This window comes from Artibeus jamaicensis, unplaced genomic scaffold, assembly GCF_021234435.1.
Source record: "Artibeus jamaicensis isolate MK-2021 breed Jamaican fruit bat unplaced genomic scaffold, CSHL_Jam_final scaffold_369, whole genome shotgun sequence".
Lineage (NCBI taxonomy): Eukaryota > Metazoa > Chordata > Mammalia > Chiroptera > Phyllostomidae > Artibeus > Artibeus jamaicensis.
The window spans coordinates 45,214,260-45,235,909 of NW_026522042.1; the positions used below are offsets into that span (position 1 = coordinate 45,214,260).

The 21,650-nt window shown below is 42.8% G+C and overlaps 1 protein-coding gene across 4 annotated transcripts in view; it reads left to right on the forward strand.

The window, feature by feature from the left end:
• The window catches only part of ARHGEF28 (Rho guanine nucleotide exchange factor 28), a 274,573-nt gene that overhangs the window by 146,201 nt on the left and 106,722 nt on the right, over positions 1-21,650 (forward strand). The window contains exon 1 of one of the 4 annotated variants that reach the window (XM_037157036.2): positions 14,328-14,642. The exons of the other annotated variants lie outside the window; for them this stretch is intronic. Within the exon in view, the coding sequence (XP_037012931.2) occupies positions 14,558-14,642 (85 nt within the window). The 5' untranslated portion in view covers positions 14,328-14,557. Of the gene's footprint in view, positions 1-14,327; positions 14,643-21,650 lie in introns of those variants that run through there. 4 annotated transcript variants of the gene reach the window in all.

The following is a 21,650-nucleotide window of genomic DNA, read 5'->3' on the forward strand; positions in this document are numbered from 1 at the left end:
TAGAGGATGCCTCGTCCATAAACTGCATCACGCTCCCAGGAATGTCAGCTCTGAAGAATGTTTCACCAAGATGAATTGCTGGTGGGGGAGGAGTGTTGGGTGTTAAGACAGTGAAATGCCAGGATTGTTTTAATTTTAGGCTTTAAAAACTCACTTCGTTCTCAAACTGGCGTGCTTGCTGGGTAAAGAAGACACGTGCTAAGGATACCGTAGCAGCCTGACCCAGGCCAGGTGTTTTGTCGGTAACCTCATGGTGCCCGAGGAGACTGTACTGAAGGATCTGAGAGGGACAACCACGTACGATATTAATCCAGGGGTTTACGAAAGGGCTGTGAATGGTGGCTCCTTGTGCCAACATTTGCTTTTTGGTTAACTGGAACTTTTTTGGGACTAATGAAAGTCACCCGACTTTATGCAAAGAAAATGACACTCAATTTTAAAAGAAACTTCTGAGACAGAGAGAGGGGAACAGGCAGTGAGCAATAGTCAGGTGGTAAGCTGGAGTCTGCAGCTGTAAATGGCTTTTTCATGAGGCCATTTCCAAACTGTTTTGCTCTTTTATAAGCGCCTGTGTTCTGCTCAGTCTCTGGGGAAAGGCTGATCCGTGTGGGTTCAAGGTATATGTCTTTGCTGACTTGTATTGTTAAAAACGGTGTGGTGTGAGTTTGGTGTGATCTCAGAAACCGCATCAGGGCTGTTTCAATAGAACTTCCTGTGATGATGAACATGTTCTACATCTGCACTGCTTAATATGGTCTCCAATAGCCACATATGTTTATAGAATGTGTGATGTGTGACTGGCGTGACGGAGGAATTGACCTTTAAATTTCATTTCATTTATTGCACTGAAAGTTAACTTTATATTGTTTTTGTTAACCCATCAAAGCATCAAGAATCATACTGGCCATTAGTTTATACACCAAAAATGTTGGTTGGAAGGATAATGTCTCAGGCGGATAGCATTTAGTAAGCTCATCCAAGCCAGTGCCTCCAACTACCTCACTGGGCAGTGTTAATAGGGTTACAGTACATTTATGGTGAGTTGGGAGTCATGGCCCCATTCTCTGTGGATGCTGTAAGGGCCTGGTGTTTTGCTCAAAGGGCGAATATCAGTCGAAGGGCTGGGATATGATTCTGTTGCTGTTACGGTGAAGAAGGGATTCCTCAGTGTGTGATTCCTTCACATTCTCGGAAGCTAACATGGGAGGAGAGGACAAAGCATTTGGAGTAAATGGAAAAAGAGAAGATAGGTGAAATGGAGCAGGACAGACATAAGGAAGGAAGGAAGGAAGGAAGGAAGGAAGGAAGGAAGGAAGGAAGGAAGGAAGGAAGGAAGGATCCATTGATCCATTTGGCGCAGGGTCATCTAGTCCCTGATAGAAGCATGGAAGTAGAGGAGACAAGATACCATTTAAAAGTAGAAGCTGAGTCGTGGGCAGCAGTCAAGGCCATGCCTGGGAGAAGGGACATGAACACCTGGCTGGAACGAGCAGACACCCGTGGGAATGCAGTGGGATGGCTGAGCTTCGGCTGCCCTGTTGGAATCCCAAGTGCAAACCAAGATGCTTAAACAATCGCTGGATCAGTAAAGCTGTGAGTGGCTTGATTTGTTACTCTCTTGCAAACTACTTTTAAAAAGTTGCATTTGTAATAATAGAACTGTGTGCTGGTTAGAAATTAGGATGTCAGGTTAAAAGTTAAGTGCATGCCGGGGACTTTGAAACAAGAGTGCTGGGATCTCGGGTGAATTACTGAAGCTCCTGGAAGGCGACTCCTGCTCTCTCAAGTGATGTTCAAGAGCGTGAGCGAGGTTGCATGTGACAGCCAGATTTAGTGACACTCATACTGAGCCTGATTTTCTTGCAATAGTTTATCAACCATGGCTGCAGTGGACTAAAGATTGTTTGAAACTTACTTGGCTAAAGCTGTATATTGTATTACTATTTGGATGGAGGAAAAAGGATGTGAAATGGACTTATTAAAGCAAGAACTGTGTGAGCATTTAAAAAAATTTTTAATTTGTTGATTGATTTTAGAGAGAGAGGAAGAGAAAGAAAGGGGGAGGGGAGAAGAGAGAGAGGCACACCGATTTGTTGTTCTGCTCCTTGATGCATTCACTGGGTGATTCTTGCATGCGCCCTGGTGCCCTGACTGGAAATCGAACCCTCAACCCTGGTGTGTTAGGATGACACTCTAACCAACTGAGCTACCCAGCCAAGGCATGTGAGCATGCTTTAACTCCCTCCTGGGGAAAGGAGGTAGGGGGGACGATAGGGGGTGGTTATCACTTGGTTAGCATCATCCTCTTTGCTTGGGAAGTTCCAGTGCCCAGAAGCTCTGGGCATGAGGCGGTGCCGTGTCTGCTGCCCTGGGTTTGGCTGGGAGACAGTGGGCGTGGCACAAATGCCAGAGGAGATTTTTAAACATAATACCTCGCTAAGCAGCTTTGTGGGAAAAAATTAATGTTTTTAAATTATAGAAGTAACAAATGCTCATGGTAGAAAAATCAGAAGTTTTAGAACAAATAAGAAAAAAAGAAAAATGTCCCTATAATTTTCCCCCTTCAAAGCAGCTACTATTAAAATTTGATATATTTCTTACCAGTGTTTTATTCTCTGCATCTATTGTTTACATAGTTGTGATCATGTAAATGACAGGATTCTGTGTCCTGCTTTATCCATTAAACGTTATATACCATAAGTACGATCTATTCCAGAAGGTAGCTTAAAATGACTCTATATGTTTTTATCAAAAATATAAATTATGTTTCTAAGAAGAAAGGGAAAATAGAGTCTTCCAAGAAGCACACTTAATATTTATGGGCCAGAACCATCCCTTTTTAAAATAATATGTATTACTTGATTTTATGGAGTGGCCTGGCTATTAGTACATGCCAAGGCTTGAACCCAGTTATTCTTTACCGCTTTGGGTCACTTCATTGCTATTGTTTGTTACTGTTACGAGATAGGAGAAAAAGAAAGCCTCTGGGTGGTGCTCGCACTGGGAGGATGGGCACAAGGGAGACAGAGTAACCGAAGTGGGATGTGGGAGGAAACCTCACATGATTCCCCCAACCCCGTCCAGACGGCCGGGAAGAGAAGGAAGCACAAACAGACAGAAACAAACATTAGGAAGTGAGGTGCTTCAGATTGCTCACCCTGCGTGACACAGACCTTCCGTAACTCTAGACCAAGAAGAAGAAACAAAGGGCCTACACAGGAAGCTTAGGAAAATTTCAGCAAAGGGAAGCTGGAAGGAAATGGCTGGAAGGTGCAAAGGAACAGCCTCGTTAGAGCAGAATGTCGAGGCAGTACAAACTCTCTCCCAGATCTCCATTTATGGGTCTGTCTGGGGAGCTCCAGGCCCATGGATTTCAGTGGAGAGCTGAAGTGCAGTCAGTAGTCCTAATTAGGTTACTGTTTCCTTTCTTCTTATGTTAACTAAAAGTTTTGAAGTGGAATTAATGCTATTAAGCTATAAAAGCTTACACAACAGTGTTTTTAAGTTGTTTGTGAAAAGTTTTGCTATGGCATCCAACAAGATCTTAAATGTGAAATCTCAAGATCTAGGGGCTGGCCCTCTATTGGCTATTATTTGGTAACACATGTGTCTATGTTGAGATCTCAAGGATGTTGCATGAAACATGAAAAAAATAAAGTAAAAAAGGGAGAGGGAACCTTGGCAGAGCTCCTACCCTTCTGAAAAACAAGTTGTAAAGCCTAATTTTTGGCAGATGTCTATGTCCCAAGCTACAGAAGTGTCTGTGGATTCCCCGCTTTCTTTCATTTTTTGGGGGGGAGCAGGAAGGGGGTTCATTTCTTTAACACAAGCCAAAGCTTACCAGTGATTTGGTTTTGAAATTAAGGGGCTGGGCCTAAGTGCCCATCAGTTGATGAGTGTATAAAAAAGCTGTGATACACTTACACCATGGAGTATTATTACTCAGCTGTTAAGAAAGAAGGAAATCTTACCTTTTACGACAGCGTGGATGGACCTGAAGATTATTATGCCAAGTTAATAAGCCAGTCAGGGAAAGATAAATACCACATGATCTCACTCAGATGTGGAATCTACCGAACAAAATAAATTGGATGGACAAAATAGAAACAGAGGCATGGATACATGGAACAGACTGACAGCTGACAGAAGGGAGGGGTTTAGAGGATTAGATTAAAGAAGATGAAGAGGTTAAGCAAAAAAAAAAAAACCCAAACAAACCACAAAACCATATATATGACACACAGACAACAGTGTGGTGATAGCCAGGGGGAGATGGGGGTAGGTGGAGGTGGGAAAATGGGGGGAAAATGGGGACCAGAAGAAACTGCTTGGGGTGATGGGCACATGATGAAGTGTTCAGGTGATGTTTTGTTGAGTTGTACAAGTGAAACCTGTGTGGGTTTGTGAACCAGTATTTTCCCAATAAATTCAATGAAGAGTAATAAAATAAAGAAAAATAAAAAACTAAAGGAAAGAAAGAATTCAAGGGTCTGGGGGTGGAAAAATATCCCAATAAGACCAATGGGAATGCAGTTATCTGTAAAAATTGATTCCAATTTTATTCCTTTTGTCAATTAACTTCAGTGAAATTTTCTCATTTTAGTTGCTGAAGTTTTAAAAACTGTGTTTGGTAAAAGAAATTCCTGACTTACTGGAATTCTATTGAGTATTATAAGTGCAATTTTGTTCTCTTATCACAAATGTCCTGCCTTGTATATTTGTGGCTTCATTGTTTGGATAAAATTCCTTTTGTGGAATGCAAGTAAGGCATTTTTTATTAAATTAGACAATTGGAGTATTTATTGGCAGTATTTATTTTATCCCATAAATTAGAAGAAAGAATTTTGGGAGTTTTCAGGTTAATATATACTATAGACTAGGGAACGTGAAGAAATCGAAGCCTTACTGGAAGAGTTAGTCCATCATAGTGCCTTTTTCCTGATTAAAAAAAAAGCAGCCTATCTTAAATTGTAATTTCCAAGTCTAGAAATCAGTAGTCTAATTTCCTACTTAATGTTTGCTCACTAAGGTGTTTAAAAAAAAAAGCCAAATGAAAGTGAGTCAGGAGTTGCTAATCTAAGCACTCAGTTATCCTGTGGTTCTAAACTCTTCAAGTTTTAATTTCATTGGAGTTACTGTGGAGCCATGACCATACCAGAAACTGGATCCATTCCTGAAGAAGTCTAATTTAATTGGACTGGAGTGTAGTCTGCAGTTCAAGAGTTCTGAAGGTGCCCAGGTGATTCTCAGGTGTGGCCCAGGTTGACAACCATGGATGAAGTTCATTAACTTAAGGGAACTTCGCTCTTCTGAAATCACTCCTGACTTACTGAGTTTTCTATATTTTTGGAATTTAGATTATAAGAGCAATCAATGGAAGCCAATTTGTATCAGGTTTGCAAACTTTTAATGATTACCACCATTAAAATCATTGTAGATCTGTGGGAAATGTGAAAACTTTGGGGAAGAGTTATTGAAGAACTTTCCTAACTACTTGAACTTTAATGAGATGATTGACTTTGAGGTGCACCAATTGGGGTGAAAGGAAGTTGGGTTTACACTGTTACGAGGGCTTTACGATGATGCCTGATGCTTTCGGCATTAGTACCTGCAATACAGTCCAAATCACCTTTTTCATCTCTCTATCCACCTTAATTTCTAAACTGTATTTGAGGGAGGGGAGATGGCAGTTTTTTCTCTGATTTCTAGATTTTTTTATTCTCCTAAATAGTATCTTCAACTCCAAATAAAGAAGCTTAGTGAATAAGTTAATTCCACATGTTCCATTTCTAAAGATTGTATGTTGATGTTTACATCAAATGATAAACATATAGAGTTCAAACAGCTATAACATTTTAGGAAATGACAACTAACTATAAAACAAAGGAAAAATATGAACTATATTCTGGAAATAGCATTTATAAAATTTTTCTATGGAAAGTTAAAATTCCACCCAGCAATCACGTCCCTTCTCCTGGTGTTGCGACGTTTCAGAAACCTGTGCCCACGACACGTAATGGAAGCACCGCCCTCGTGGGGGACCCTGGCTGTGGGCGTGACTGCAGTGTGCGTGTGTGTGCACGTTTAGGCCTGCTTCGTCCTGAGCGTTGGTGGTTAAGCCCCCAGAAGGGACTTGAGGGCAACAAAGATTCTGGCTAGCTTTTGTGCCAGGCCGGACAAGCTCTAACAATTTATTGGGACGGTCTGCTTTATTTTAACTTTTAGAGTGGCTAATTTAGAAGGCATTTTCATGAAACATGGCCCTGCACTTCAGGCACAGCCAAGAAAGCCAACAGAATCTATTCTCTAAAGGAGATTTTTGATGAAGAATATGTGTAGCCAAAATACAGAGAAGTGATGTAATTCGAGGTCAAATAGGAGATCCAATAGCAAATACTCTGTTGTTTTTTTTATAATATTTAAAATCACAAACAAAAGATCAGAATGAAGGGTGAAGTTAAAGGTATCTAGAACTTGACAGGAGAACTTCGAGTGAGCTGCCAGGTTCTCGAGATTTGCCTGCCCAGAGCATTTCCGCTGGTCTCATGGGGCTACACTCATCTGCCCACAGGTGCCGCACGGAAGCTTCTCATCGGGGCTAACTCTTGGGAGCTACTAACCCCAAAGACACACTATTGTTTCCAAAAAATGAAAATTATTTTCTGCATATAATTTTAATGATCTAATCAGTTCCCTCAGAGTTACATGGTAACTTCACTTAATAAAGTTATTCAAAAGGAAATGGGGTTTTCTGCTTGACTTAAATTTTCTACATTGAAGTGACGCAAACATTCTTTTAACATGAATTCCAAACATTTAAGCAACATAGATGCTGTGGTTTTCATCTCCATACTTTAAAATTTTTAAACTTTATTTTTTAAAACAGTGGATCTGTTCTAAAAAATAGTGGATCTTTGGATTTACAGAAAAGTTGTAAAAATAATACAAAGAGTCCCCATTTGCCCATTTCTCCTCTTGCCCAGTTTCTCCTGCTATTAACGTCATATATTATTATGCTGCATTTGTTGACAATAAACCAGCACTGATACACTGTTGTTGAATAAAGTCTACATTTAGACTTTTTAAAGCTTTTATCTAATTTCCCTTTCTGTCCCAGGACACTGCATTACCTTTAGTTGTTGTGTTTCCTTTGGCTTCTCTTGGCTGTGAGAGTTTCTCGAACTTGCCTTGTTTTTGATGACCTGGACAGTTTCAGGAGCCCTGCTCAGGTATTCTCTCTGTAGAATGTCTCTCAAATGGTATTTTTCTGTCATTAAACTGGGGTTATGAGTTCTGAGAGGAAGTCCACAGAGGTAAAGTGCCGTGTTCATCATGTCGGATCAGCGGTATACACTTGTCACTGTTCATGATGACCTCGATTACCTGGCACAGGTAGGGTTGTCAGGTTCCTCTGAAACTGGTGAAATTGCTCTTCCTGCAGCTCTTTCCACACTGTACTCTCCAGAAGGAAGTGACGATGTACCTCAGACTTCATGAGTAGGAAGTTATGTGTATACTTCCTTGTGGGTAAAGTGGCGACAGAAGCTCCTTGGAGTTCTTCTGTATGGGAGACTTGTGTCCTCCCACTTACTTCTATTCAGTTATTACTCCAGTGTGGATTCATGGGTCCTTATTTTATGCTTTGGGTAGTCATCTGGGACTACTTTAAGTGCTCTTCAGAGTGCTCCGGCTTTGGCAGTGGGGGCTCTTTCAGTGGGCTTCAGTCTTTCCTGCACATCCTGTGGTTGTGGGTGTTGGTTAGGGTGGTGAGCGTGCTCTCTGTGCTACTGCAATGCTGGATACAGGACCCTGGAGCGTTTGTCAAAACCTGTAGAAGGTGTGGACACAGGAAAGGTTCATGTGTACAAATAAAAAGATTAAGAAGTTGGAGGATTGTGTGATGAAAGGCAGAATATGACCAAAAAATCTAATCACTAGAAAGGTGTGAAATACCTTACTCTGTAGGGGGGATGCAGACCTCAAGACTCGGGGAAATGAGTGGGGTCTATAAGAATCAAGGCAAAAGAAACTCTCATCTAGGCAATGAAGTTGTTTCCTGTGGGGGACAGGTTAACAACCCTGATCCACTGTCAGTGAGTACAGGACATGAACAACTAAATAAGTGGGTTATGGATAGTAGGTGCCAGGTTTCTCCTTCTTGGTGTGGGAATTTATAGATAAGCAAGGGGCAGAGGTTAGAATGATTCATATGCTAATGAAGTAGCCTTGTAGGCATCAGTAGGCACTCATGATTACTTAATGTAGATATGCATGGTTGTATAGAGAAATATTTGTAGATATGTGTATATTCACACATGTATTTCCCTGCCCCGTTAGTTGAGAGGACCTGGAAGCAACACTGTCCCATCCAGTAGCATATACAAGATGAGCCACCCGTTACATGTGTGAATTTTGGCCTCAGAACTGCATCATTGACAGTTTAGAGTTTATATTAAACTATTTAAATCCTCTGCTCATTTCATACCTCATAGTTAACTTACCTACATGTGAATAACCAAGTGAAAATCTACAGAACAACAAGTTTAACTGTGAATGTTAAAATTAATCAAAATGTTTGTGGTTAAGTATGTTAGAAACATTTTTGACATATTTGGGAAAATTGGAGTTGGACCATTATCAGAATAACCCTAAAATGTAAATGTTGCTGTCCCTAAGAGTCTTGGCTCTTCCTACCATAAGGAATTGTTTCTCCTTAGACCATTACAAGATACCTTCCTACTCCTTCAGCCCTTTCTCCGTCCAGACTCATTGCTCGTGGCCTTGCTTCTCCCACTGCCATGGCCCCGCACACCCATTCTGCTCAGCTGCCTCTCCAAGATAATTCCAAAGTTCCTCATCATTTATTGTTTAGAAAAACTTAGCCAACTCGTCCTAATTCTTTTCTTTCAGGTTACACCCAGGAACTTCAGTGTTTAAAACAACATGGTATTCACCAAGGATCTTTTTCTCTTAAGAGAATCATTCGAGTAGAGCCAATATCTGTAGCAATACAAAATGCTGGTGGAAGCTTTGACAGCGTAATTCTTTAATAGGTTGCTGTAGTGATAAAATCTATTATTTTTCCTTGCCTGAAGTGTTCTGGTTATTTCCTTCTTATACTACATGGGGGTAGACCATTATACAAGTAATGTCCTCTTGCTGGATTTCTAGATCTTATCTATTTTTCTTAGACAATGGAGTGACATAAGGGGGCATATCAGAACCTCTGAAGCAGATGTAGGTTATTTGTTGAAATAAATCTAGGTAATAAAGGTAGATGAGAAATAAAAAAAAATCTTACTTTAAAAGTAAGGTGAGTGAGGGTTCCTTTTTTTTCACAACCTCTCCAACTTTTTACTTGTCTTATGGATACTAGTCATTCTGACAGGTGTAAGGTGGTATCTCATTGTTTTTGTGCTTTGCATTTCCCTAATAACTAGTAAAGTTGAGCATCTTTTCATATATCTGTTGGCCATTTGTATGTCTTCTTGGGAGAAATGTCTGTTCAGGTCTTCTGCCCATTTTTTAATTGGATTGCTTGTCAGAAAAAGTTAAGTAAAAAGTATGACTTCACTCATATGTGGGATATGAAGCAACAAATGAACAAACAAGAAAAAAACAAACAAAACTGAGACACAGACAACAGTATGGCGGTTATAGGAGGGAAGGGGTGAGGGCGGTAAAGAGTAGGGGGGTCAAATACATGGTGATGGAAGGTGATCTGACTCTGGGTGGTGGGCACACTATGTGATATACCAAGCATGTGTCATAGAAGTGCACACTTAAAACCTAAATAACCTTATTCACCAGTGTCACCCTAATAAATTTAATTTGAAAAATTTGAACTCCTAAAAAAATAAAAGTAAGGTGATATTACGAATGGTGGGGAGCCCCAGCATTCTAACTTATGACAACAGTGGTTGCACCGAGCCCCCGATTCCTGTGTGATGTATGTGAGTTCCATCTTATGGGCTGTGCTAAGAACATAGAACAGGATGGGGAGGCAGGGAGAACAGTAATTGAGACTTCGGTTGGCTCCACCCGTGTCTGCGCTGGGTGAGCCTCCTGTCCCCGTGTGAGGGCCACACTGGAGATGTGAATGCGCTGCTCCCACTGCGCTTCTCATGAGTGAGCACATCTTACCCTGTGGACGTGAGTCGTACTTAGAAAGATCCTCATTTTCTACATAACGTGGCCTCTTGATAAAAGCCAACCACTTCACGGGTGCCCAGCCAAAGTAGTGCTGTTCTTCAACAAAGAATTGCTTGTGTTGAACTTCAAAGACATGGCGTCCTTCTAGCAGATTTTGACCCTCTCTGATTTTCACCTGATGCTGGGACCCAAGGCTGCATGTAACTGTCACCGGACTAGCTGACTTCATTATCCAGGACAGGCTTGTTCTGGAATTTGGGGTCTCACCTCCTCTGCTCTGTACTTCCTATGACTTTTTCAAGAATGGTTTCCAGCCATGTTGAAAACTGTGGTCTCTGGCCGGCAAACAAGGGAACAGAGAAGAAAAACAAATCTACCTGGTATGATATTTTTGGAACTTCTTTCCATGTCGCCATGTCTCAGTTTTGAAAATCAAGCTATTCTGAGGTTCGGGTAAGAATAGGTCAGTGTTTCTAGTATGGAAGAGAAATATAATGAAAGAGACACTTTAATATTTAAGCTAAAACCTGTTGAAAACTTAGGTCGAGTTTTTTCTATACCTCATTTGATCCTCACAAATCTCTGAAGTACCGATGCTGTGGTCCCATTTTGTACGGCACAGCGCCAGTGCTTGAGCCCAGATGTATATATGACTCCAGAAATTCATGGTTTTCTTTTCGGCCCATGGCTCCTTAAATATGTGATTTATGACACCATTCTTATCCTGCAGGAATTTGAGGCCCAATAGGAGGATTAAAAAACTATAAAAATACTATAATTCAATCAAAATATAAATAACCCTCTTAGGAGATTTAATTTTTTCAAGGTCAAAAGGTGGGCAACCTGTTCTCTAGATGAGGAGAATCCAGGGACATCTCCTTGCTCCACAGCTCGTTCAGAAAGCCGGGCCTTCTAGGTGGCAGCCTCCGCCCTGGGTGGTTGGAACTGTGTGGAGATTATTTTCGAAGTAAAGGATTTTGTAGTTAAAGGAGGCCTGGTAAGCTGATGAAATCATTCACACTTGCATTGTGATGGTTTTTTGATATTTGGTGAGAGAGTGGCCTTGGGGATACATCACTGAACTCGGCCAACCGCAATTGCGATCAGCCAGAAGGAGCAAAGAAATTAACCCACTGAATAAGAATGAGATGTAAATAACATCTTGAATGAATTTAAATATTGGCACAATGGAAAAAATAGTCTGTTTCTATAGAAAATGAGGATAAATGACCTACAGTCAGGAGAAATTTTGGGATGAGCAAGAGAACAAGTTGGCCTTAAGATAAAAAGGGCTGTAGAGACACAAGTATTTTCTATTGATACTTTATATGTTAACTGTGTATGGCTCGTTAGTGGAAATCATTTCATTCTTTAACAGATGTTGATAAGTATTAAGGCAAATAAGATTAGGAAATTTCTTTTTTAAAATTAATTAATTATTAAAAAAAGATTTTATTTATTTATTTTTAGAGAGATAGGGAAGGAGAGAAGGAGAGAAATATCAGTGTATGGTTGTCTCTTGTGAGTTCCCTGCTGGAAACTGGCCTGCAACCCAGGCACGTGCCCTGACTGGGAGTTGAACCATAATTGTGTGGTTCACAGGCCCACGCTCAATCCACTGAGTTACACCAGCCAGGGCAGGAAATTTCTTGTCAGGCTTTTCACATGCGTTGGTGAGGTGCTTCTAGTAGTTTTACTGTCAGGATAATTTTCATATCAATAATCAATGGATATGCTGTTGGTCCACAAGGACTACACTTTGGGGAAAGTTATATTAAGATGGATCTGTCTGCCTGGAATCTCAAATAATAGAAATGTGTGCTACAAGGTTCTTTCATAGCTAGCACTCTTTGTCTGATGGTCCTGAACTTCTTACCTCTTACTGATGGTCAGGAGAGGAGGCACCTGCTCCAGTAGCTGTTGACCTGGCGTTTATCTTAGTTAAGTGGCTCTGAAGCTTCACCTTGTGTGAGAATGAGAGAAAGACAATAGTACCTCCTGGTCTGACACTTGCCTTTCAGTTTGGTGATTGTCTGTACCGGTGGAGGTTCCCTTTCTTTGGTCTGTGGGTACCTCCCAGGTAGCCCAAGGGCGCATGGACCTGTGCACACTGCAAGCATTGCCTGGAGCCTTAAAGAAGAAGGTCTTGTCTCTACCCATAGGACTTTTTTTTCAAATATAGATACAGTTGTGATGAGTAAATACAGATATATGTTTAAGCACTTTAGAGTTTAAGCACTTAGGAATTCATGTAGCTTTTTTGTCAAGGTAAATGTTTACAGTTAGGAGGATATCAAAAATTCTACAGCTGTTATGTAAAGATTCTCACCCCCAAGTTGAGATCAGTAAGTGTCGTTCATTCATTCATTCATTCATTCATTCATTCATTCATTCAGCACATGCCTCCAGTGTTTCTGGCACTGTTCTAAGTCCTGAAACCGAGAGTGAGTGGAAACACCCATCTACAACATTTTATCTATTTTCTCATTAAAGGTGAATATGGACTAAAGCTCTGTGATGTAATGTTTAAGGGTTGAGAATAGTTTATTATTACAGTTGTACCTAGTTGATGAATAGGAAATAATACACAATTATGCAAATCAAAAGCCACTAAATAGAAATGTATTAATGTTTATTTTTGCATAGTTGTAATGCTTGCAATTTTTCTAGTTGTATTTTGTTCTAGTGTTATATATAAATACAAAAACCTATAAAACCATACAAAAACATAAAAACATATAAAAACACAGTGGTGATTTTTGTAATTGTGATTTTTAAAAAATATTTATTTATCTTTAGAGGGGAAGGGAAGGAGAGAGGGACAGAAATATCAGTGTATGGTTGCCTCTCCTGGGTTCCCCTGCTGGGAACTGGCCCACAACCTAGGCATGTGCCCTGACTGGGAATCGAACCTCGTTCGACTGGTTCGCAGGCCTGAGCTCAATCCACTGAGCTACACCAGCCAGGGCTGTAATTGTGATTTTGATTTGAATTTGAAATTAAGTGGGTTCTCCCCTTTCTCTACTTCTGTCTCTGCCCCTCCCCCAACATCTGTCCAACAGAGAGGGTTATGAAGCAGATTATGCATCTGTTTCCTTATACAGCATTGCATGCTAGTGCCAACAATTTGGGAAGTAATTGAGGTAAAGAGATGCATTTAATTAAGACATATATTGTCATGTTCCCAATCTGCAAGATCGAACAGGTCCTCCTTTCACTCTCTATTAGTTTATTTGGGTGTCAGACAACCTCACAAAACAAAATGCAATACTCCTTGCTATTACTACCACTAAAAAAATGCTTGAAAGAGACTCCCCTATGACACTTGGATATATTTTTTTCCCACTGCAGGTCTTTGTTGCTATGCTTGAGCTTATTTGGGGCACGTGTGTCTGTGTGCTTCCAGGCAGTAGGGAAGTAAGTTTGAACAGTTTCACAATTTATGGGGAGGCAGTAATGGGCTTCTCCTGAATGCTAATTACTGGAGAGTTGTTCAGGGAGACTGCGTAAGAACTGTTGGTTTGTGGTAAATTAGTCACCAGCTCTATTGAGATGAAATGCAAGTTTAGAGCAGCGCTACACAGGCACCCAAATCCTTATGATCAACAGCCAAGCTTGGTGACAATTTAAGAAAATACCTCAATTGTGCTAAATAGTAGTAGATGACTTTGCCTGAATTTAATGAGAGAAGTTCAGTTCTGTGTGAAATGTAAAGCTCTCCGCCACTTCAGGATTAAAAAGGCAGGGAGACTGGACATTAAGTGAATGATCAGAGCTGCTTTAGCTCTTAGACCTGAAAAGCTGCCAGCCCTACCAATGGCATGAAAGAGTGGATTGCTCTAGAAAAATCCTTGTCTGAGTGCGATGGCCTTCATTTGCCCGTGAATGGCTCTTCCTGGATGTCCACACATATAAACCTCAACCTTTATCTAATTCTGCACAGGATGGCTTTTCTGAGAAATGATACTCAAGCTCCAGATCAAAACAATCGCCTGCTTTTGGAAGCTTTTCTTGAATCACAAGCAGCTCTTTCAATTCCCAGTCACCTTTCTTCTTCATTCCCACTTCCAGCAACCAGAAGAGGGGAGTTAATGATTCATTGGCTTCCGACGACCTTTTGAATAACTGGACTGTGATGTACCAGCGCGCCTCTTAGCTCCCTCTCTCCCCTCCTTTTACTTCCCTAGTTTGGCTTTAATATTTACAGCCTCCTTCTCGGTCTACATGCCTGAATGCCTGAAGGAAGCAAAACATTTATTGCCTCTCCCTCCCCGTGTTCGCCAGCTTTTCACTCAGCCCCATTCCTTCCTTTTACATCACATGGGAGACTCGCCTCCTGGCTGGGACGCAGGAGTTCTTCCTGAGTCCCTACTGCTGCATTTGTTGACCTCACCAGGAGAGAAAGATGGATTCTGACTCAGACTCACCTTTTAACTACTCGTGGCCTTCCTTCCCCAAAATGAGGGTCCGACGGAGGGCATCCAAACAAGGTAGGGCACGGGGGCTCCTGTTCTTCCTCCAGAGCCAAACCAGGCATCTTTGTCCTCTTACCTTTTTCTTCCTTATTCCTTTGCCAGACTGTTTGCTGATGAAGTGCGTGTTTATACTCGTCTTTATAAAACTCTCGCTATGTAAATACATGTAGACTCCTGAGGTAACCCTACTCCTTCTGATGTTTCTTTCACTTTGAATCTACCTTTCTGCTATTTTGTGCATGTGTAATTCTCTTTTTTGTTTGTTTTAAAAAGAAGAGAGCGTAGTAGCAGGCAGATGTTTTGGATTCCCTTAATCAGAGTTACCTTGACAATACAGAGTCCGGTTGATCTGGACGCGCTGGCCGCTGCGGGGCAGGAGGAGAGCTGCACCCGCCTTCGATAGCCAGCCTCTGGGTCTCGGTGCTTGAGTTCTCAAGTGTGTGTTAATATTTTAAAAAATACTTTGTAGCTTAACAGTTGTTCTTTTTAAATACTATTTTATAGGTGCTCTAAGGAAGGGACTTTATGAAACTAATTTCAAAAAGAAGGCTTGTCTATCTCCGGGGGATACAGTTATATGTTACAAAGTTTATTAACAATAATTACCAAGTATGCAAAACCCTTTACCGCACGGTGTGGGTTTACACCAGCTGTTTTCCCTCACCTGCAACCCAGCACTGTGGTGCAGGCCTCAAGAACCGAGGGGCCAGCTGGTGTTCGGGTGCAGCAAAGGCGCCTGAGGACCTGCTGGCCGTCCTCACTGCGCGCAGGGTTTTGTGATTGTTGCCTTCTGAGAGTTACCAAAACAAGAAAGGCAGTCCTGTGCAGGGGCTTATGTAGTTGTTTTTAAAGAGAAAGGAACATTTTCATGACCTTACAAGTAGAAGAGGTACTCCTGAAAGTGGGTGTCATTGCTCCGGGGGAGCAGAATGACCTACTGCACCACCCCATACTTTTCCCAGAGGAAAATGGGGGCTGGCAGTTGTCAGCACACCTGGTTCTCTTCAAGGATCATTTTTTCCTCCTCCTAAAATAAAGGGGTGTGTGTGTCTGTTTGCTCTTTGGCTGGGATCAAGGCCAGCCCCAGGGGTAAGACGAGCTGAACGTTGGAGTGGGTAGAAAGCCTCAGCCTGAACAAATCTCCCATGCTGCCCAGCGGCCATCCTTGAAACTCTGTCATGGGAACTTAAAAAGATTACACAATATTCTATTTTCCTGTTACACTGTTTTAAAATTTAACTTCATCTTTTCTGGGGTAAAGAGGCATAATGTATGCAACTTGCCATTAAACGGTTCAGAGGGAAAAATATACCTGTGAGAGAGCACAGACCCGCACATGTAAAAGCACGTTTGAGCACAAATAGAAAACGGAGTAAAGTGTTGCAAATAGGTAACTCCGGGTCAAGGTGTAATATATTGGTGTTCTTCATGCTCTTCATATTCTTTCAGTCTTTCAGCAAGGTTGAAATTATTTCTAAATTATAAAACATTTAAAAACTTGAAGTGACTTCTGAGAGGGGGGCTATGCTGAGTCAGTAATGCTTTAGAGGGAATATTATTTATTGGTTTGGGTGCATCGAGAACTTCTGGAGGACAGGCACCATGTCCCGTATGACTGCTACCCCTTTTTGCTATTCCCAACCCAGTTAAATTGGGGGGAATAACCTGCTTAATATGTTTTTGTATTTACATTGCCTGGCTGGCTGGCTGGATGCCTATGTTGTTGGGGGCCTGGGTAGCCGAACAACTGGACAGACGTGGGGTTAATGATTAGGAGGCCAGTGAAGAACCTTGAGAGTCCAGTGGAGTTGGAGGGAATGCATTAATCACGCTCTCCTTTGAAATCCAAAGTTGGAGCCCAGCCACTTTGAGCTGCAACAGAAAGTCATAACATAGCTATGTGTAAATTAAACTTGATTCAAGTGAAAGCAGGTACCGGAATACGAAAATGATTAACTATTAGCTGCTAATACAGAGAAGATAAGTGCAAATAAGGTTGGTTGCAGAGAGTTGGGGATGGTCAGACAGTGTCCTGTGCTTTCCAGTGGTCGCGACCTAGTTGTGAAGAGGGGGTTTGGTCATGCTGTAATGTTAGCTGGACAGGGTCCCAGAACCATAGTCTTGGACATGACCTGGTTCAAACACTGCATTTTACAGGCGAGGGTGATGGGGCCCCAAGAGGAATTGCTCACCTGTTCCACAAGCACTTCCAGAGTGCCAGGCACTGTCCTGGAGGGGGTGGGGCAGAGCGGGAACCGGACGGATACTGTCCTTGTTGTCAGGGGTCTTAGCACTGGGAGTGGGCCCCACCCTCCTAAAAATCCAGACATGCCACCTCCGTGTGGCGAAAGAAACACCAGGAAAGCTGATTTTTTTTTCAGTGCAATGATCAGTTTGTGAAGAACTATTGTCTCCTGTCTCTTAGAGGATGATCTAATTATTTTAACCTTTAATACTAAGGTGACTTGAATTTCTTTTTCATTTTTTTCCTTCCTTCTCTTCATTAGCAACATCATTCTCAGAATGTAGGGTCTCATTACCCAGGCAATCATGAAGGAGTTTTTGTGGGCTTGGAATTTCTAATTTATTAACAAACCTCTCATATTTGGTCAGAAATATTCTCTTTAATTTTCTATTACTCTCCTGCTGCCCTGACCCTCCTTGTTATGTTCTGTTATCTTTCTATTAATAACCCTCCTGTTCTTATTTATCACTGTTCTTTGATGGACACATATAGTCATACCCATAACTGGCTTGTTTAGAGAGAAATGGAATTTAGAGGGTTTGGTAATAAAAGGAGATCTAGATTAGCAGAAACCCACCAGTACTTAGATATCAACTAAACAGTGAATCTAGTACTTTCTTACGCTTATGCCTTCAGAAGAAAAGAAAAGTCAGGCCGTAACTCAGAAGCAGGGCCTCTGGAGATGAGCAGTGCCCAGAGGAGAATGTGATGGACGCAGGGGATGAGGGCAGTGAGAACCAAGCTGCCTCCGACACGCTCCTGGGTTCTCAGAGGGGCCCTGGGCCACTTCACGGGCGGTCTCGGGACAGGCTGTGCAGGGGCCTGGTCAGTGACGGGAGTGGGCACATCCATGGCTGCTCTGCTTCAAGGACTCCTGGAATGCTGGGATTTTTTTTTTGTCAGAGGTTTTGCTTTTGGGAGGAGATTCCACCAAGAAACATAATGTATATTAATCAAAGATTTAAAAAATATCAGGATTAGACCTTACCTAAGTTTCCCATTATTATCACTTGGTCTTTAAGACAAATTCTTTAATATTAATATAAATCGTCAGGGCCCAGGGAATGTTGAAGTGTTCTCGGTGCCTTTCACCTAGTGTGGCTGCTCATTGTCTCCTACCCCAGCCCCTGTCATACTCCTCTCTCATGACACACAGTGTGACAGAGTTCTTTTTATTGTTTGTTTTCTTGCTGGTGCAACACTAGTCTGTGGTTGCCAAAGGAAGTAATGACTATCCAAAAGCTTAACGACCTTGAAGTGCCAAATTTTCTGTAGTCGTGGTCAAAATGACTAAAATATTTATGTGGTACTTTATTAATCATAATAACCACTGTTTACTAGGCTATGGTACTTAGTTTACATAAATGATATATGATTCTCAAAATAACTCTGTAAGAGAGATACTATCTTTGTTTTACATGGGAGGAAACTGAGTCTTAGAGAGTTTTAAAGTTATAACTAAATCCATACCAGGGAATTCAGGGAACAGTACTCATGGTGGAATAAGGAAGGAGATGAATGAATGCGTGACTTGTGTGTGAGGAGTTTTTCACATGTTGTCTTGTAAAAGACCTGTGTGTTAGACGTGGATGTCATCTTCATTTGTTATCGGAAGGCTTAGGCTCAGAGTGGAGAAATGAGTTGCCCAAGACCGACAGCTAATACATGATAGAGCCAGGCCAACACCTGGGACGTTGAGTTCAGAACTTTTTATTCCTCCCTGTATGTTTCACTGCCTCTTAGTAGAGGTGAGGGAGGGTAAACTTCAGTGGGTAGCTGGCTACCTTGTGTTCAAAGGTACCGATGTGTCTCACCTTCTTAGCTGTTCCCTGTCTGGTGAGTCTTTGACCAAGATTCGAAGGGACAGTGGAAACTCTGGAGGAGCAAACTGGGAGTGCTGTTTCTACCTCTTGGTGCACCCAAACGCATGGGTGTCACTCACCGACACACATCCTGGGTTTGGGTAGGAGAAGATGGACCAATGGTCGGAGCACTGGGTAGTTGGCTGAGGACAAATTGAGGGAAAGATGGGAGGGGAGAACTTCCAATGTACCCTGGAAAGTTCACGGCTGAGTCCCAGACAGAGGGGTAGTTAGAGAGACTGAGTGCACTGGGAATGGAGGTGGAAATCATGAGACGGCTGTTTTGGCCTTTTTCGTGGGTTCAAGTGTTTGGAGAGCAGGTACATGGTCTGAAAAATAATCCCTGGCACAATAGGTATTAAAGGAATGATGACATTTGAGAAGGTTTAATGATAATTTTTAAAGGTGAGTTACTTTCATCTCATGAGTTTGTTCTCTTCCTCTTACCTGCCCTCCCTTCCGGCCTTCCATGAAGTTCATTGACTACCCTTATGTGCTTCCATGTGCTTCCATGTGCTTACGCGTATTCAATTCAGAAATTCCCCCAAGGATGCCTGAGTACCAAGGAGGAGTATGTTGCTACAGAAATCCTAATTAAGGAAGAGAACCATTTTTTGTAAAGGTGACTTAACCTGCTCAGATGGAGTCGGCTCACAGTGAAGACAGTGTGTGAGCTCCCACAGAGCAGTTTCAGCTTTATTCTGTGCCTGCAGCCTGCCTTTGTCAGCGGAGGGAAGGAGGCCCATTAGAAGCTTGTGGCCAAACCACATAGCTGTGTATTCCTTTAGTTAAACAAATACTTTGCCAAATATTTGAAACTGTTTTTTTGTCTTTATTTCAGGCTAGTTCAAATTCTTAGGCAAGGTCTATTTCTACCTTAATCCCTGCAAATGGAAGGGAGGCACCATTCCCATTCATTACCTTCTGTTCAGGAGACGGGGAAGGACCAATGGCCGTTTGTTTGGGTATATTAAGGCAGGAAGTGGTAAGTCCCCTAGGAGAGGTCAAGACAGAGTACTCTTGAAGTTCAGGGTGAAGAAACCAGTTCAGCCTGAGGGTATCATGAAAGGGGTGAAGGGCAGGTGGTCCCTCCAAGCAGATGGGGAGAAGCATACAGAGAGTGTGCCCTGGGGACTCACAGCGATGCAGAATGGAGAGTGGTCCAAATGCCGCACTGCTCTGGGCGGCCAGTTCTGTCGGCCTAGCACCCTCCGTCCCTTCCTTGAACAGCTCACATTCTTGTGTGGGTGGTCCTCCCACTGCTCTGGCTGTGGGTCCAAATGCTGCTGTGCAAATGCTCCCTTCTCACGTGACCTTGCCTCCCTGGACGCAGTGGACTGGGCATCTGACCCAGGTGGGCCAAGCACAGCACCTGTGCTGCCTGGCTACAGCGCTTGGTCCAGGGTGAGCACATGACCCAAACTTGGTGAATCAGAATCCTTCCTTGGGATTCTTCCATCTGGAGTTTGGAGGGAGATAGCTTCCTTCCTGGGTGGCAGTGCTGGAAGGGTTGGAGCAGAAGCGATTAGCTGGAAAGTCCTGCAGTCACACGAGCAGAAGCCATGGTGAGATAGGGCCCTGCCAGACTCCGGGCCCTTGTTCTGTTCTCTGGGGCTCTCTTGCTGCCAGCTGCCTCTGTCTCAGGGTTCGGTGTTCAGTTCCTTTGGTTCTGTGGGCTGCCCTCACGTATCTCCAGCAAATTTTTCCCTTCCCCATTTAATTTTTGTTTTAGCAAATTCAGATAAATATTTCTTCCAGCTAGAAATCTCCAACTTGTTCTCAGAGATTTAGCTTGAGGGTCCATGGCCTGGAAGCCTTCCCCGAATTCCCTCTGAGTCCCTTATTTTATCCCTTGTGTTGGCTTGTGTATGATTTTGTAATCACCCTCCCATTACTGAGTTGCAGCTGTTACTTAGTTTCTCTCACCCGAAGACACTGCATTCCGTGGAGATGGGAGAGTGGCTGACCCGCCTTCACACCTCCCCGGCCTGGATGGCATAAGCAGGCGGTGCCTAGTGACAGTGTGCTGTGATTCACTCACACGACACTCGGTTTCTTCTCAGTTTGCCTTTCTTTCTCTATTTCATCCATCACAGATCACATTTTTGTTACAAAGTCCTACCATCTAGGCAGTAGGAAGGAAAAAGGGTATATATTAGTCTAAGAGAAAATAGGGTCCTATGCAATAATGAAAACGGTCATTTTCTGTAACTGCTCCGTCTCTGTAAGTAACCTGTCCAGTCTCTCAGATTTCCTCTCCCCTTCCTTGCCAAGCTGGTACTGAATGTGATATCCTGGTGAGGGCGGTGGGGAGGGAGGAGGCCAGCCCCGCTTTGAATGCTCTCTGGCTCCTGCTGGTCTCTGCTGCAGAGCTGCTGGCTGGGCTCTTCCCTCGGCCGTGATTGCTTTATTCCTGGGGTCCTGACATCGGTGACCAGGGTCCTGTGGTCATAGCCTCTCTTTGGTGTTGGTCAGGACCTGGTGATTTTTCTTCACTGACTTAGCCTCATCCTGGCTCTTACACTACAGAAATCTCAGACTCTCTACCCTAGCCACTGGCTCAGGTACTCCCCTACAAACATCTTCTGCAGCGCCCCTTCCTTCACACCATGGTGGGCCCCGTGGCAGGCCACGAGTCCTTGGTTCAGCCACTTCCTGCTCCTCTCAGAGGCCTATGGGATCTGAGGGATCCGCTCTCACACTGCAATACCTAGGCCGTGCTGCCTGAGCTTGCTCTGTCACTGAGCGTGCGTGGTGGTAGTTGTCCTCATGCTGGCGTGAGGCAGCCTGCAAGGCGAGCTCCTTAGGAGCCCCAAACAGAAGCGAGGAAAGCCCACCCACCCTCAGAGTAGCCATTGGCTTATTTCTCACTGCTCCCGCAGGCAGCGGAACTACTTGTCTTATTCCTTTGATCTC